We start from the raw sequence: 16,110 nt of genomic DNA on the forward strand, positions 1-16,110 counted from the left end.
TGCAACACGTGAAATGAAGTAAGGTGGGCATTTGGGTATGTAATACAACCCGTAAAATGAAGTAAGGTGGGCCTTTGAGAATGTAATACAACACGTGAAATGGAGTAAGGTGGGCCTTTGGTTATGTAATGCAACACGTGAAATGAAGTAAGGTGGGGCTTTGGGTATGTAATGCAACACCGTGAAATGAAGTAAGGTGGGCCTTTGGGTATGTAATGCAAACCGTGAAATGAAGTAAGGTGGGCCTTTGGGTATGTAATGCAACACGTGAAATGAAGTAAGGTGGGCCTTTGGGTACGTAATGTAACACGTGAAATGAAGTAAGGTGGGCCTTTGGGTATGTAATGTAACACGTGAAATGAAGTAAGGTGGGCCTTTGGGTATGTAATGTAACACCTGAAATGAAGTAAGGTGGGCCTTTGGGTATGTAATGCAACACGTGTAATGAAGTAAGGTGGGCCTATGGGTATGTAATGCAACCCGTGTAATTATGTAAGGTGGGCCTTTCGGTATGTAATGCAACACGTGAAATGAAGTAAGGTGGGCCTTTGGGTATGTAATGCAACACGTGAAATAAAGTAAGGTGGGCCTTTGGGTATGTAATGCAACACGTGAAATAAAGTAGGGTGGGCCTTTGGGTATGTAATGCAACACGTGAAATGAAGTAAGGTGGGCCTTTGGGTATGTAATGCAACACGTGAAATGAAGTAAGGTGGGCCTTTGGGTATGTAATGCAACACGTAAAATGAAGTAAGGTGGGCCTTTGGATATGTAATACAACCCGTGAAATGAAGTAAGGTGGGCCTTTGGGTATGTAATGCAACACGTGAAATGAAGTAAGGTGGGCCTTTGGGTATGTGATGCCACACGTGAAATGAAGTAAGGTGGGCCTTTGGGTACGTAATGCAACACGTGAAATAAAGTAAGGTGGGCCTTTGGGTATGTAATGCAACACGTGAAATAAAGTAAGGTGGGCCTTTGGGTATGTAATGCAACACGTGAAATGAAGTAAGATGGGCCTTTGGGTATGTAATACAACCCGTGAAATGAAGTAAGGTGGGCCTTTGGGTATGTAATACAACCCGTGAAATGAAGTAAGGTGGGCCTTTGGGTATGTAATGCCACACGTGAAATGAAGTAAGGTGGGCCTTTGGATATATAATACAACCCGTGAAATGAAGTAAGGTGGGCCTTTGGGTATGTAATGCAACACGTGAAATGAAGTAAGGTGGGCCTTTAGGTATGTAATACAACACGTGAAATGAAGTAAGGTGGGCCTTTAAATATGTAATGCAACACGTGAAATGAAGTAAGGTGGGCCTTTGGGTATGTAATACAACCCGTGAAATGAAGTAAGGTGGGCCTTTGGGTATGTAATACAACCCGTGAAATGAAATAAGGTTTGCCTTTGGGTATGTAATGCCACACGTGAAATGAAGTAAGGTGGGCCTTTGGGTATGTAATACAACCCGTGAAATGAAGTAAGGTGGGCCTTTGGGTATGTAATGCAACACGTGAAATGAAGTAAGGTGGGCCTTTAGGTATGTAATGCAACACGTGAAATGAAGTAAGGTGGGCCTTTAGGTATGTAATGCAACACGTGAAATGAAGTAAGGTGGGCCTTTGGGTATGTAATGCAAACTGTTAAATGAAGTAAGGTGGGCCTTTGGATATATAATACAACCCGTGAAATGAAGTAAGGTGGGCCTTTGGTTATGTAATGCAACACGTGAAATGAAGTAAGATGGGCCTTTGGGTATGTAATACAACACGTGAAATGAATTAAGGTGGGCCTTTGGGTACGTAATGTAACTTGTGAAATGAAGTAAGGTGGGCCTTTGGGTATGTAATGTAACACCTGAAATGAAGTAAGGTGGTCCTTTGGGTATGTAATGCAACACGTGTAATGAAGTAAGGTGGGCCGATGGGTATGTTATGCAACCCGTGTAATTATGTAAGGTGGGCCTTTCGGTATGTAATGCAACACGTGAAATGAAGTAAGGTGGGCCTTTGGGTATGTAATACAACACGTGAAATGAAGTAAGGTGGGCCTTTGGGTACGTAATGTAACACGTGAAATGAAGTAAGGTGGGCCTTTGGGTATGTAATGTAACACGTGAAATGAAGTAAGGTGGGCCTTTGGGTATGTAATGTAACACCTGAAATGAAGTAAGGTGGGCCTTTGGGTATGTAATGCAACACGTGTAATGAAGTAAGGTGGGCCGATGGGTATGTAATGCAACCCGTGTAATTATGTAAGGTGGGCCTTTGGGTATGTAATGCAACACGTGAAATGAAGTAAGGTGGGCCTTTGGGTATGTAATGCAACACGTGAAATGAAGTAAGGTGGGCCTTTGGGTATGTAATGCAACACGTGAAATAAAGTAGGGTGGGCCTTTGGGTATGTAATGCAACACGTGAAATGAAGTAAGGTGGGCCTTTGGGTATGTAATGCAACACGTGAAATGAAGTAAGGTGGGCCTTTGGGTATGTAATGCAACACGTGAAATGAAGTAAGGTGGGCCTTTGGGTATGTAATGCAACACGTGAAATGAAGTAAGGTGGGCCTTTGGATATGTAATACAACCCGTGAAATGAAGTAATGTGGGCCTTTGGGTATGTAATACAACCCGTGAAATGAAGTAAGGTGGGCCTTTGGGTATGTAATACAACCCGTGAAATGAAGTAAGGTGGGCCTTTGGGTACGTAATGCAACACGTGAAATGAAGTAAGGTGGGCCTTTGGGTATGTAATGTAACACGTGAAATGAAGTAAGGTGGGCCTTTGGGTATGTAATGCCACACGTGAAATGAAGTAAGGTGGGCCTTTGGATATATAATACAACCCGTGAAATGAAGTAAGGTGGGCCTTTGGGTATGTAATGCAACACGTGAAATGAAGTAAGGTGGGCCTTTAGGTATGTAATACAACACGTGAAATGAAGTAAGGTGGGCCTTTAAATATGTAATGCAACACGTGAAATGAAGTAAGGTGGGCCTTTGGGTATGTAATACAACCCGTGAAATGAAGTAAGGTGGGCCTTTGGGTATGTAATACAACCCGTGAAATGAAATAAGGTTTGCCTTTGGGTATGTAATGCCACACGTGAAATGAAGTAAGGTGGGCCTTTGGGTATGTAATACAACCCGTGAAATGAAGTAAGGTCGGCCTTTGGGTATGTAATGCAACACGTGAAATGAAGTAAGGTGGGCCTTTAGGTATGTAATGCAACACGTGAAATGAAGTAAGGTGGGCCTTTAGGTATGTAATGCAACACGTGAAATGAAGTAAGGTGGGCCTTTGGGTATGTAATGCAAACTGTTAAATGAAGTAAGGTGGGCCTTTGGGTACGTAATACAACCCGTGAAATGAAATAAGGTGGGCCTTTGGTTATGTAATGCAACACGTGAAATGAAGTAAGATGGGCCTTTGGGTATGTAATACAACACGTGAAATGAATTAAGGTGGGCCTTTGGGTACGTAATGTAACTTGTGAAATGAAGTAAGGTGGGCCTTTGGGTATGTAATGTAACACCTGAAATGAAGTAAGGTGGTCCTTTGGGTATGTAATGCAACACGTGTAATGAAGTAAGGTGGGCCGATGGGTATGTTATGCAACCCGTGTAATTATGTAAGGTGGGCCTTTCGGTATGTAATGCAACACGTGAAATGAAGTAAGGTGGGCCTTTGGGTATGTAATACAACACGTGAAATGAAGTAAGGTGGGCCTTTGGGTACGTAATGTAACACGTGAAATGAAGTAAGGTGGGCCTTTGGGTATGTAATGTAACACGTGAAATGAAGTAAGGTGGGCCTTTGGGTATGTAATGTAACACCTGAAATGAAGTAAGGTGGGCCTTTGGGTATGTAATGCAACACGTGTAATGAAGTAAGGTGGGCCGATGGGTATGTAATGCAACCCGTGTAATTATGTAAGGTGGGCCTTTGGGTATGTAATGCAACACGTGAAATGAAGTAAGGTGGGCCTTTGGGTATGTAATGCAACACGTGAAATGAAGTAAGGTGGGCCTTTGGGTATGTAATGCAACACGTGAAATAAAGTAGGGTGGGCCTTTGGGTATGTAATGCAACACGTGAAATGAAGTAAGGTGGGCCTTTGGGTATGTAATGCAACACGTGAAATGAAGTAAGGTGGGCCTTTGGGTATGTAATGCAACACGTGAAATGAAGTAAGGTGGGCCTTTGGGTATGTAATGCAACACGTGAAATGAAGTAAGGTGGGCCTTTGGATATGTAATACAACCCGTGAAATGAAGTAATGTGGGCCTTTGGGTATGTAATACAACCCGTGAAATGAAGTAAGGTGGGCCTTTGGGTATGTAATACAACCCGTGAAATGAAGTAAGGTGGGCCTTTGGGTACGTAATGCAACACGTGAAATGAAGTAAGGTGGGCCTTTGGGTATGTAATGTAACACGTGAAATGAAGTAAGGTGGGCCTTTGGGTATGTAATGTAACACGTGAAATGAAGTAAGGTGGGCCTTTGGGTATGTAATGCAGTACCGTGAGATGAAGTAAGGTGGGCCTTTGGGTATGTAATACAACCCGTGAAATGAAGTAAGGTGGGCCTTTGGGTATGTAATGCAACCCGTGTAATTATGTAAGGTGGGCCTTTGGGTATGTCACGCAATGTCAGTCACGTAATGTATGCCAGTCACAGCATATTCCTTAGAATCATATCCACGTTACTGGTCACGTTTCTTCAACTTATTTTTTATCTAAATAGTAAAAAAGGAACAAATATGTATCCTTTTCTCGTACATCGTGTACTCTAGTACCTAGCTCTTTGAGGAGCATCGCTCATTTTTGTCGTTCTTATTAGAAACCAGTCAGGATATAAGAACTCCCATTGGAATTCTCTTTCTTTTTCCATCTTCGAAAATGATTCGATAAGCGCCAGCACACGGAATGTAAAAATGCCTTTTAACATGTGCAAGAACTGCGGCATATGTTAAGGCCAAAAATAATTTTCGATTATTTGTTTGAGAAAAGGACTTTTGTTCAGTTACAGAAAATGTTTAACCAGCGTTTCAAGTGTCAAGACATGTGCGTCATTTAAACGTCTAACGAACAAACCACGGATAACAAAGTTCAAGGAATAATAAAACCCGTAATAGCCTCGCTTAATGGTATGGGACATAAAAAGGAAGTCATTCCACCCTTGTAACGTCATTTGAATGATGTTAATACCTAGTTATCTGCATCATTGACGTCGCTTGACAATACCTCGTGCGTAGAAAGAACTAGTTATTTTAATCGCTGTTTAGCATGAAAAATCCGGCCAACACGTAGAAAAATGTATAAACTGCAGGTGTTTCTACCTTGGCCCACGCTGACGTCATGAGGAGATGGCAAAATTTAGCACGTGCTGGGACTTGGATGTTATGTTCGAGAAAATGTTTTCGTCGCGCACGCGAGCAGCATGGAGTGATTGACGCAATATTATGGCGTCATATGTCTCGATGTGTGCACGTCCTGCGAGACGTTTTTTTTATCCAGGGAGGGGTACCTAGTGGTCGTGCTCGGAGCTGCTGTCTCTGCAGTACAAACTAAAGAAGCCCCATAAGTGGTCCTTGGCCGAGTGAGTCCTCCGATCAGTTACGAGCATGCGATTATCAGCATAAAAAAAGAATATGGTCAAATTGAAAAAAATTCAATTGAATATACAAGTACTTGGAAATAAATATTGCTATATCATATGGGAACCTGCGGTGAAACTTTAACTTTTGAGGAGCCATTGTGCTAACAATTATAGCCTTAGATGATCGAATGTTTACGAGCCTTAGAACACTAGATCAATCGCGTGGGTTACTGAGGTACATATCTGAGGAGTTGGGCAAGAAGTGATCGAAGACAGCGCTATGGTATCCATTCTACCAATTACTCAGCAAAGACGCGCTGTTCGCGTTCTTCAGTCTGGGAACTAGATGCTTAGTTTAAACCATGCATGGCTTTTGAAGTATCATTTCTTTCCTGCAAGTGTGGGCGACACAGTCGACCGATTATTCGTTTTGGACTAGGGAGGGGCTGTAGCTGGGGGTGTTGGTACTCTAAATGCATGCAGTAATTCGTAATTTGTATTTCAGGCTATGAGATGGAAAAGCGAATGGCGCACCAGGGTGCAAGATACTGTTTAGCGTCTCAAGCACAGACTGGAGTGAGGCAAGTGTTAAGCGTTACTCGCCATAATATCCCAGTAATTATTTCCCAGTCATTTCCATTGAGTCCTGTGTTATTTGGTACAAATACTAATAGAGATACTCATATACGCCCTCACCATCATCTCCTCACAGATATATAAAATACGAAAATCGTTATTCAAATATTCTTATGGAAAGATATTAGGCATGTCATTATTTGATAACCTTTTTTCTTCGCACCTGTTGAAGATGGCCAGCGTCTATTCAAAATGACTGTTTTAACAAAAAAATATTCACCTTCAAAGCGCTTCCATGCGATCATGTTTTGCGCGATCTCTCTGGTCTCTTTAATTCTTAATTCTTCCGTAATCTGTATGGATATAACCTATTATTACAGTTAAATCAGAATCTACAGTATTTCTAAAATTGGTGTTATTCCGCAATCTGTATGGATATAACCTAGCATTACAATTAACTCAGAATCTACAGTACTTCTTAAATTGGCATTTGAATAAATTAGAATTGCGCAAATAATAATCGTCGGGAGCGCTTTGAAAATGTATTTCATATTTCATATGTATTTTGTTAGGTTGGGGGGGGAGTCCTTTTAAATAGACGCAGGCCAACTTAAGATAAGAATTTCGTTATTCGAGTATTGTATTGTGTATTCCTTGTAAGGGATGTTCGGTATTTCATATTAAATAACATTTTCCTTCACACCTCATCTAAAATAAGACTATCGCTATTCTTAGCTCCTTTGGCTAATGGTCCTTGTTACAGTCCTTTCACTGGCTATTGTTATTCTATATAAGGATTCCTCAAGCCACTGTGAGCGGCGTCAAGAGACCTATCGTAACAGTCAACCCTGTCCAGGCATCGCAGACCAGACCAACGGTCGTCCCCTCCACCCTCTTCCAAGGCCAGCTTTCTGGCAACATGCCATGGGCTATCCAGTACGCCACGCTTAACCCGCAAATGACGGCCAACCCGATAACCGTCGGTCCAAATGTCCCATACGCCGTGATTCCGAACCCCGGGGTACCCCTCGGTAACAATTTCTCATCCGTGATGCCTTCAACCATGAGTCCCAGTCTCCCGTTTTTTGTAGCTCCCCTAGCCGCCAACCAGATGCCCTACCCGGCCCTCCCTCACCTGGCCGGCCCTGGTAACGCCCTACCACTAGGCCAGGAAGGGATGGTGGGTCCTCGGCCTCTAAACCTGCCGATGCCGGCCATCAACCAGGGGTCTGTCGCTATGACCAGTCTGACTAACTCGCTGTCGGTGATGCCGTCCGTGGCAGGTCCAGGAAGGGAGTCCAGGAAGGAGGTGGTGACAATTGATCTGGACGACCTGCCCTCGCCGACGCTAGACAAGACGAAAGAGAGTCAGCCATCTCCCAGTCCCCAGGGGGATAGATCTTCCTCGACAAGTACGGAGGAAGTCGTGACGGAGCTGGAAGTGGCCGAAGCACCGCGCACTGGAGCGCCACCGTCAAATGAGGTCCATAGCTACTTAACAAACCACAGTGGTGCAATGGGCGCTGGGCCCTCTGTAACCTCGGCTAGCCCAGCTCTGACACTGGCGGTGTTGCAGAATTTACTGAATGCCCGTGGAGGGCTTGCTGCAGATGCCCCGGTACGCCCGGTATCCGAGGGCGAGGCGGAGAGTGCACCCCTGGGTGATCGGGTATCGCAAGCGGAGGAACCAGATGAAGCCATCATGTGAACGGCGCGACAAGGCTGAGACGCCGATAAAGGGGGCGAGCAGCGAGGAAGAGTCACACCCAACATCAAGTGAAAGGGACGCCTGATGCTTGGATCCACGATTATGATTGGCCGATACCATCCACGACTTGATGCTTTCAGATCAATATCGCCACTTTGCACAGAAAGCTGTATGTCCACATACCTAGCATGTCTCATATCAAGTGATTTGCACGTGACTCAGAGATAATCATAGATCTGTTCTGATACCTTGCACGTGACAAATCATGTGGTTTGCACGTGACTCAGTGGTATGTAAAAACTAATAGATCTGTTCTCACGATCAATACACATATCATATGATTCGCACGTGAAACCTTATAAGGGATAATAATAGATCTCAGTAGGTGTCAATAATTCAAAATTCTGACCTCGGGTTTTTAGCTCCACAAGAGAAACACCAATCTACTATTGGAGGAAGCTAGGAACTTTATTAAATATTTCTTCTGTTTACCCATTTCAGATAAAAACTGAGAATAGCTTGTGAAATATATCTTCCTTCCTAAATCCCCATCCTTGATACATAAATCTTACATTACTCATATATTCTTTTTAAGAAGAATTAAAACAGGCTTTTTACTAGCGAGAGAAGTGGAGACGTTAGAGCTTAGGAGAGTGTAAAAAAAACCCCACAAACATGAAGTAAAGCGTGTAAATGTACAATATGCCATTTGATTCCTTCTAAACACAACATTAAGCATTTTACCTCTCTGCTGCTGCTATAGGCAATAGGTAGGACTTTTATAGTGATTCATGATTTTCCATATAGCCTCTTTGATGCGAAAGGCGATAAGCGATAGCGGAAGCCGTACGAACACCTGTGTATGGGCGTATGTCGATGTGGACGTCTCGCCCGAGGGGAGAGAGAGATAGTATTATCGCAATTGACAAATTGCCTTGTGTCGTCCGCGACGGGCGCACCACTACTTCTCATACGTATAACACCTCGCGTAAAGATCATAATATAGTATTCAGTATTATACTTTTAAAATAATACAAATGTATATTTACCTCATTGGTATAGAGTTAAAAAATCATCGCAATAAAATCTTGTGATATTTTATTTGTCCGTTTTTTAATCATAAATTTCATTTATCAAAAAAGTTATATCCATTATTCCTTTTACTACAAAAATGGTATAATTAAAAGAGACCTGTAAATTATTAGACTGCGCGAATTCTAGAAAGAGCTCCTGTAAAATATGGAAGGCGAGGCTAGGGGTGTACGATGTCACGGTAATCTATTATTGTTTGGGGTTCTGTGTTCGCTTGTGTCATTAATTCATCTCAGATATTGTTAGTTTCTGTGACTTTATGGAACACTTCGTGCAATTGTGTGATTCTAAAAACCCCCTGTTTTTTTTCCCCAAGCAAACACTGCATTTTGGGAGAAATTCCTGGAGGTGGCGTGGCCCGGAAGAGAGAAAAACGAATGCCGTCATAAACACCTCGACTAGTTTCTTCAAAATAGAAGAAACAGGCCCGTAGCCAGGATTTTGTGCGGGGTAGTTCCTTTTTCCATTTGAGCGGACCAAATTTCCGGTATACCCCTCTCCTCGCCTTATTACTTTAGGCAATCAAAACTTCAAATAAATTCAATCTTGTATTTAAACTGTTATTAATAGGGTGATTTTTAACATATAACAATAATAATAAAGATAATTATTTTAAAAATATTTTTATAGTCATTTTTTATAGCTTGACTCATTAGCTCGACGATTGAGTTAGGCCTATAGGTTAAACTGCGTGCCAGAGTTGCACTATGGTATAACCGCTCTAGTAATGAGCTATGGTTCAATATTAGGATTACCTGGGGGTCCCAATATCTAAGACAATATTTTGTTGAAGGCGTCGATCGCGTGCCACATGGCAGTAGGCTTGCTAGCGAAAACTCGGCAAACCGCGCAAAATGGACTGCAAGACTAGTAAACAAGGCTAGCCCGCACGCACTCGTACGTGAAACCTTACGTGAAACAACTTCGCAGTGATGGTCACACTAGGGTGTGTGTCCGAGTATAGTTCAGTGTGGACAGCACCAGCCTTGGAAATAAAAACCTTTCTTTATAATGCGGGCTGTTTGCATGAGTATCGAGAGATTCCATTAGAAATGAGGACCTGAAGCCATAGGCTAATTATTCTGAATTTCCTTTTTCATCAGGCTATAGGATAGAGAGGTTTCTAGGACAGTGTTGATGATCCGATACCGAATATTGCCCATGGAAGGTCAACGTACGGCTATCCATTGCAAAGTCGAATGTAGGAGAACAGGTGGACTATAGGTGGACAGGTGGAATATTGCCCTAGTAGGTCAACGTGCGGCTGTCCATTGCAAAGTCGAAAAATTCCCCACATGAATCATACCAAATACCACGTGAAATTCACTCGTGCTTTGATGCCAATCTGATGCGTACTCAATCATTTTGTTTGCCTCGCTGTTTAGCTAGTAGATACAACGTTCCTCTCATCCTCGTTTTGGTTGTCAAGGTGGCCACGCTAGCGTGCGTGGCATTGTAAAGCTGTCAATGTAATACGTTAGCGGGCGTCGCAATCCAGCGTGTCCCACAAAAAATTTAGCTGCATGCGCAGACTCAATGCGCAATTAATAACATAACATATCTTTTATCCGGAAGCTTTTTAATGATACGAGAACCTTCAAGGAACGAAACTAGACCTCAAAGAACATAAGTTTATAAACATGGCATTTTCAAACACTGAAGCATGGTCTATTTAAAGTACTATTCCTCTTGAGCATTCCGAGTTGAAAACGTGTTTACTGAAATACAATAGGAAAACTTCACAAAAAGGCGGCTCGGCGAGGCCTCATCAAGGGCAGAACCACTCAAAGATTAAAAAAAAGAGAAACAGGAAACTTGATTTTCTAGATCCTTGTGTTGTCTAGATTTTTTTAATCTTGAAGTTCAGTATTGGATTCAGTTTATTGTCCTTGAGTAGCTCTTGAAATTTTCACTTGCCGCTTGTTCGGCGTTGATAGCAAAGTATTTGTGCATATTTAAGAAAGCAGCGTGCGCTCGTGACTCTCCAATCGTTTGTGCTGCCTTTGTTTTTTCTCTCAGGTGTTTTGTCTTCGATTATCTAAACAGCAATCGAGAATGACAATCGAAGGTCTAAATTGTCTAGAGTTCTGGGGTAGTTCAAACGTAATTGTATTGCAATAGAAGACTGAATTGGGCAAAACAAAGATTGGTAACAAGTGTGGGCTTTTAAATTCGCTGTTTCATTAATAACCGTATATCAAAATAAAGTCTAAAGGATTTCTAAAAGCTCCTCCCTATTTGCACACGGGCCCAAAGTGATCTTTTCCAATTCGCCGAGATTGCTTACACTCGCCTACAGATTCATTAGACAATAACACAAACAGTTTGTGAAACCCCTTTCGGTATAGCTATCATAGGCTAACTCGAAATCAGTATAAGACGTGATGTCGTGCGCAAGTTGTTATGCAACATACTAGCTATCCTTTTGTTGATCTTAAATGGAAATAGCGACTTCCTCTAATTTAACTGATTGGCTATGAGCTCGCTAGAAACGTGCGACAGACTGTTCCTTCGAATGTGTGCCCGTTTGTTTCTGCTTACTAGAAATACTTAATAAGTATTGCAAGCATTAATAAGTATTGCAAGCATTGGGTTGTACCCTTAAGTTCAGGTGGAACTTGCTCGGACTTCCATAGTGCCGCGAGGTGATAACACCAGGAAGCAACTGCAATAGGTCGGGAAAACAACTTGATAGAAAAAGATTGATATTTTTTACGCCAGAATATGGAAGCGTTTCAGGCGAGGGAGCAATATGAGTCGATTACATCGATAGTTTTAGAATTGGTGGGAACTGAGCAGCCCTTTTTGACTTGAAAACCCGTAATTTCCTTAATAGTTATCTCCTTATTCCGTTGCTCATTACAAATGTTCGAGGGGAAAAGGATAATTTCCGATTTTTCGTGGAAAAGGGGGTCAAAATTTACACCAATTCTAGCAGCTTCTATATCTATATTTATATCTATATATCTAACCATATCTATATTTTGAGCTGGTGAGCGTCAGGGGAAACATAGCATGGGATGAATGGGACTAATGGCTTTCTTTGTTTCTAATAGGAATTGCTCCAATTATCATATGATATTCAGCTGTTGTTATTGACAACACTGTTAAAAAATAACAATTTTTTTTCTCATGGGAAGTTTGCAAGGCAAAAAAGACATTTTTGAGCGGTATTTCTGCACAATCAACCACGGGAAATGGATTTTATTTATCCGACCGTATATGCATGCGTCTAGTAGTTAAAAGCTTTTTTGGGGCTGCTTTTAACTTACACTAGCTTCGTTAGCAATTTTATTGAAATCTCTGAATGGAGCACGGCAGGTGCTGTCTCTCCAGTATTACAAAAACTCTCCTAAATTTTAAAATCCATTATCAAAATCGCCAACTCCCCTAGGGCTTTGTTATTGAAATGCGCACAAGAAATATATAACGCATAACCGATTTAATAAATTATAAAGGAGATTCTATACTGATACTCTAAGGTTTAGTTGCCTTCGTTGCGTAAAAATACTTGTAAGAGTTAATTTCATTTGTTTGATCAAGTTACATTTTAGTATCGTATAGACTGATAGGTATAAATAAATATTTATGTATTTATGTCTAGATAAAAGTCAAATGCTAGATCGGTGAGTGTGTAAGATACGATAAAAATATGATATATAAATATAATATAGAGATACGTCGTTGTCAAGCGGACATTTTTAAAATTTGTTTTCGACTGAAGGCATTGCAAGTCTCTTTACAAACGTTTTGTTGGAATTTATTTTAACAAAGTGAACATATACAAGGCTAGAAAACGTACAACACCTCGGATTTAGTATCGAGGACTCTAGATTTCCTGCCTCTATTTTTGTGCACGTCTTGTGGGGCAGAGTGCCAAGCACGCTATCAAGTGCACTCCACCCGGATATTCTAGGTTGTCTCACAGGACGCTATGTCCAGGTAAAATGCACATTCAGAAAAGAATCAAAGTCTATTTTGTTCGTATCCTGTTTTTTTATTTGTGTTCGTACTTGTAGCTGTAGAGGACGAGACACGCAGTCCCATTGTTGGGCGTAGCCATTTTTTTTGCAATGATAACACCCCCAAGTTATCGTCTTGTGGCTAAATTTCACCTTGCATCTCTTGGTTGGTCCCTCGGTAGTGGTCTGGGCCTAGGGTAATCGGGTGAACTGTAGCTTAGCTGTTTTCTAAGGCTGCGCAATATGACTTGCCTCCTCTGAAGGGTACACAGGTGGGTGCGCAGGTGAATCTTCAAATACTATGCTTTTTTCCATATGATACCTTCGACTGCGCACACCCCCCCTCAGCCAATCCTGGGTACGCGCCTGGCCTAGGATACAGCTTACATCTCATCGAGGATCTTCGTGGCTTAGACTTCTGCAATGGGATGTGCTAGAGCTATGCTACATCTTGCACGAACTCCTGAATGGCCTCCAAGATCGAGGCTTAAGCCTTTACAATAGGAGTAGCTATTTTACATCTTGCATGCATGCATCTTGCTCGGGTGGTCTTGGTATACATTGTTTGGGTCTGCTGTAGTGGGATGTACAGTAGCTATGACACATCTTGTATCTCTTGAATGGCCGCCGTAGGAGGGGTTTGGGCCTGTTGTAGTGGGATGTGTTGCTGGTTGTCTCGCTGGGATTGGGTGGACGGTCTTGTCTGTGTAGACGTTGTAGCAGACCCAAGGCGAGAGCGCGTCGTGGTTGACCCATCTGTTGTTACGTAATTATCTGTGATATTCCTCAAATAGTCGAGAATATCCTTGGGTTCGTCATCTGCGCTGGGCTGGTTGCATCTTACCATTGCCTTGATAGCCTGCACCAGTTCCTTCCTTAGTCGCCTGTTTAGTAAAGTATACACGTATGGAGTTGTAAGGGAACTCATGTACATCAGCCAAGAGCACGCGAGTTGGGCAGACGGGGTACAAAACTGGCGTTCTTGAGCCCATGCCGCCATATTACACACTAGATTAGGTCCTCGACTCAACACAAAGCTACCAATGATGATAAACACGGTAATGTTTGCCTTGAGATAGTCGAAGGACTCCTGGCGCGCTACGGAAGTGAATTGGCCGTCTTGGAGTGTTTGTATTTGTATGTTCCCTGGACGAATTTTCCTGGCGCTTTCTTTGGCTGACTGGAAACTTTTGAAGTACATTAATGTCATTCCTATCAGAGGTAACACGAAGCTTACCATTAACAGCACAAAGTAATATAGCCCGTAATTTCCCCCAAGTGTCCAGTGCACATCACAGCGAGTCTGATTTGGCAAATATATGTACTCGAGATTTCCAATGCCATAAAGAGGAAAACTTGACCAAAACCCGGCATTAGCGAGTACGAAAACTATCATGCAAACGACTGTTTTCTCCGATAGATGGGCGACATGGCCCATAGGACTCGCCAGAGAATAAAATCGATCAACACTGATGACTGAAGTTAAAGTCCCAGAGACCAGAAACAGTGTGTTGAAAATGTATCCCTGAAATACACAAAGCTCCTTGTGAAAAGACCACAGGTGTTTACCATAGGCAATAATCGAGAGTGGAATAACAACTACGGTTATAAAGAGCTCGGAAAGTGCCAAAGCTGCTACGAGGATATTGCTTACTGTGCGGAGACTGTCCTTACGAAGAATAAGGATTACGACTGCCAGATTACTCAGCGCTGCCGCCGCATCGCACATCGAGAGAACGATAACCGTTCCGATGTCCGAGTCATGTGTCGCCATTAAAAAGTACGAAGTTCCTCGTCCTCCACGTTGTCGTTGAATAACTGCCTCTGACTATATGGGGGGGTTTCCCGGTGCCTTTTTTAGTGTAGTGAGCTGTTCGCTTCGTGGCCGCCGCATTTCCACCCTTTACCTGGATGATGTTTTGGCGGTTTGACCAACACTCAAGCATTCGGCTACTTTAATTGTAAAATGCACATCCGTTCCCACCAAATACTCTGAGCGCATGCGTCATGCATCCATTTTCGCGTCGTCTGAAATAAAAGATAGCAATTGTCAGTCATATATTTTTATCCTGATTTAAGCTAAGTAAACGTCAAATGTAACATTTTTCTTAACGCTATTTCAGGCTCATTTCTCCTTTTTGTGTAAGCAAAGGTGTTACGGTTGATGTATCTATTTTTAGATCGTCGAATTTGAATAATCAAATTTCATGTCAGAAGATTTGGAGTGCTTTGGGATCTACGAAGCACCTGACTCGATCAAATGATTTAGATAAAGAAAAATCGTCACCTCAACGAGATTACCTAGAGCCACGACTTAAAATATAAAGTCAAAATAAAATGAAAAAGGGACAAAAAAAATGCAGGGATAAAAAAAGGAAAAACAAAAAATGACATCAGTTATTCTGTAGAATAAATGTTTTATCTTTCAACAACAAACAATAGGTGTGTTTGTGTAAGCCTTTCTGTAATTCGTGAAAAACAAACAGTCTGTGAAAAAGGGACAGAAATTAACTTGTAACTAAACATTAGCGGTCGATTGTCAGAGCGGATTCTACTCTCACATTGGCAACACTATCAACACACGCTCACGCAGAACAAATTATGAGCGGAAAAGGAATTTTAAAATCTGTACGATTTGGGTGTCATTGAATAATCCAATATTTTTGTTTTTGTCTGGGGCAAATTGTTCTAATAAACCAGCGCCAATTTGGATGAAATTTGAGACGCACTTTTTTAATAATGCCTTCGCTGTTATTAGAATTTTGGTTAAGTAATTAATTTGATGAGCCAAACCTGAAGTTTTTATTGCTTGAACGTAGGCAGGGACTCATTTTACTCTTATCCTAATAAACTTTCCTATCATATACGAAGGCAAAATTAACAAGGGGAACTGCAAGGAGGGATACGGGTGGCGCTATGTCTGGACAATATAACCCCCCATATATGGCCCACGATTATATCGCCAGCTGAAATAGTCATTCGAACATAAAGCCTTTATCTTCCCTTGCAGGGTTTTCGAAATGTTTTATATCTAATCCTCTTGAGAATGCGGGGGGCAAGTTACTTTCGTATTTCAAAATTTGAAAAATTGAAGAATAATTTCCAATATAGCTTACAGCCAGGGTAAGTGTAGATAATGACGTTAATGACGTGAAGTTAATGATGTTGTT

General features: G+C 41.9%; 2 protein-coding genes across 3 annotated transcripts in view; one reads left to right on the plus strand and one right to left on the minus strand.

Annotated features, from left to right (window-relative positions):
- Nucleotides 1-9,597, plus strand: part of LOC5503590 (helicase ARIP4) — a 50,504-nt gene extending 40,907 nt beyond the window's left edge. Inside the window, exons 18-19 of the mRNA XM_048734655.1 lie at nucleotides 6,108-6,183; nucleotides 6,974-9,597. Of these exons, the coding sequence (XP_048590612.1) occupies nucleotides 6,108-6,183; nucleotides 6,974-7,886 (989 nt within the window). The 3' untranslated portion in view covers nucleotides 7,887-9,597. The remainder of the gene's footprint in view (nucleotides 1-6,107; nucleotides 6,184-6,973) is intronic.
- A 3,125-nt stretch (nucleotides 9,598-12,722) lies between these two features.
- Nucleotides 12,723-15,084, minus strand: LOC5510659 (G-protein coupled receptor 161). Of its 2 annotated transcripts, XM_048719369.1 has the most exons (2): nucleotides 14,595-15,084; nucleotides 12,723-14,152 (listed from the first exon to the last, which is right to left on the minus strand). In XM_048719369.1, exon 2 carries the CDS (start codon nucleotides 14,148-14,150, stop codon nucleotides 13,536-13,538), a length of 615 nt encoding a protein of 204 aa, XP_048575326.1. In that variant the 5' UTR covers nucleotides 14,151-14,152; nucleotides 14,595-15,084; the 3' UTR covers nucleotides 12,723-13,535. The 2 variants fall into 2 exon arrangements, with proteins under 2 accessions (XP_048575326.1, XP_032235704.1); XM_032379813.2 differs by having other exon boundaries at nucleotides 12,723-15,082.
- Nucleotides 15,085-16,110: the final 1,026 nt, after the last annotated feature.

Source organism: Nematostella vectensis, chromosome 1 (genome assembly GCF_932526225.1).
Source record: "Nematostella vectensis chromosome 1, jaNemVect1.1, whole genome shotgun sequence".
NCBI lineage: Eukaryota > Metazoa > Cnidaria > Anthozoa > Actiniaria > Edwardsiidae > Nematostella > Nematostella vectensis.

Bases quoted from the DNA above. Each gene is read 5' to 3' on its own strand.
- LOC5510659 (XM_032379813.2), bottom strand. From the start codon at position 14,714: ATGGCGACACATGACTCGGACATCGGAACGGTTATCGTTCTCTCGATG.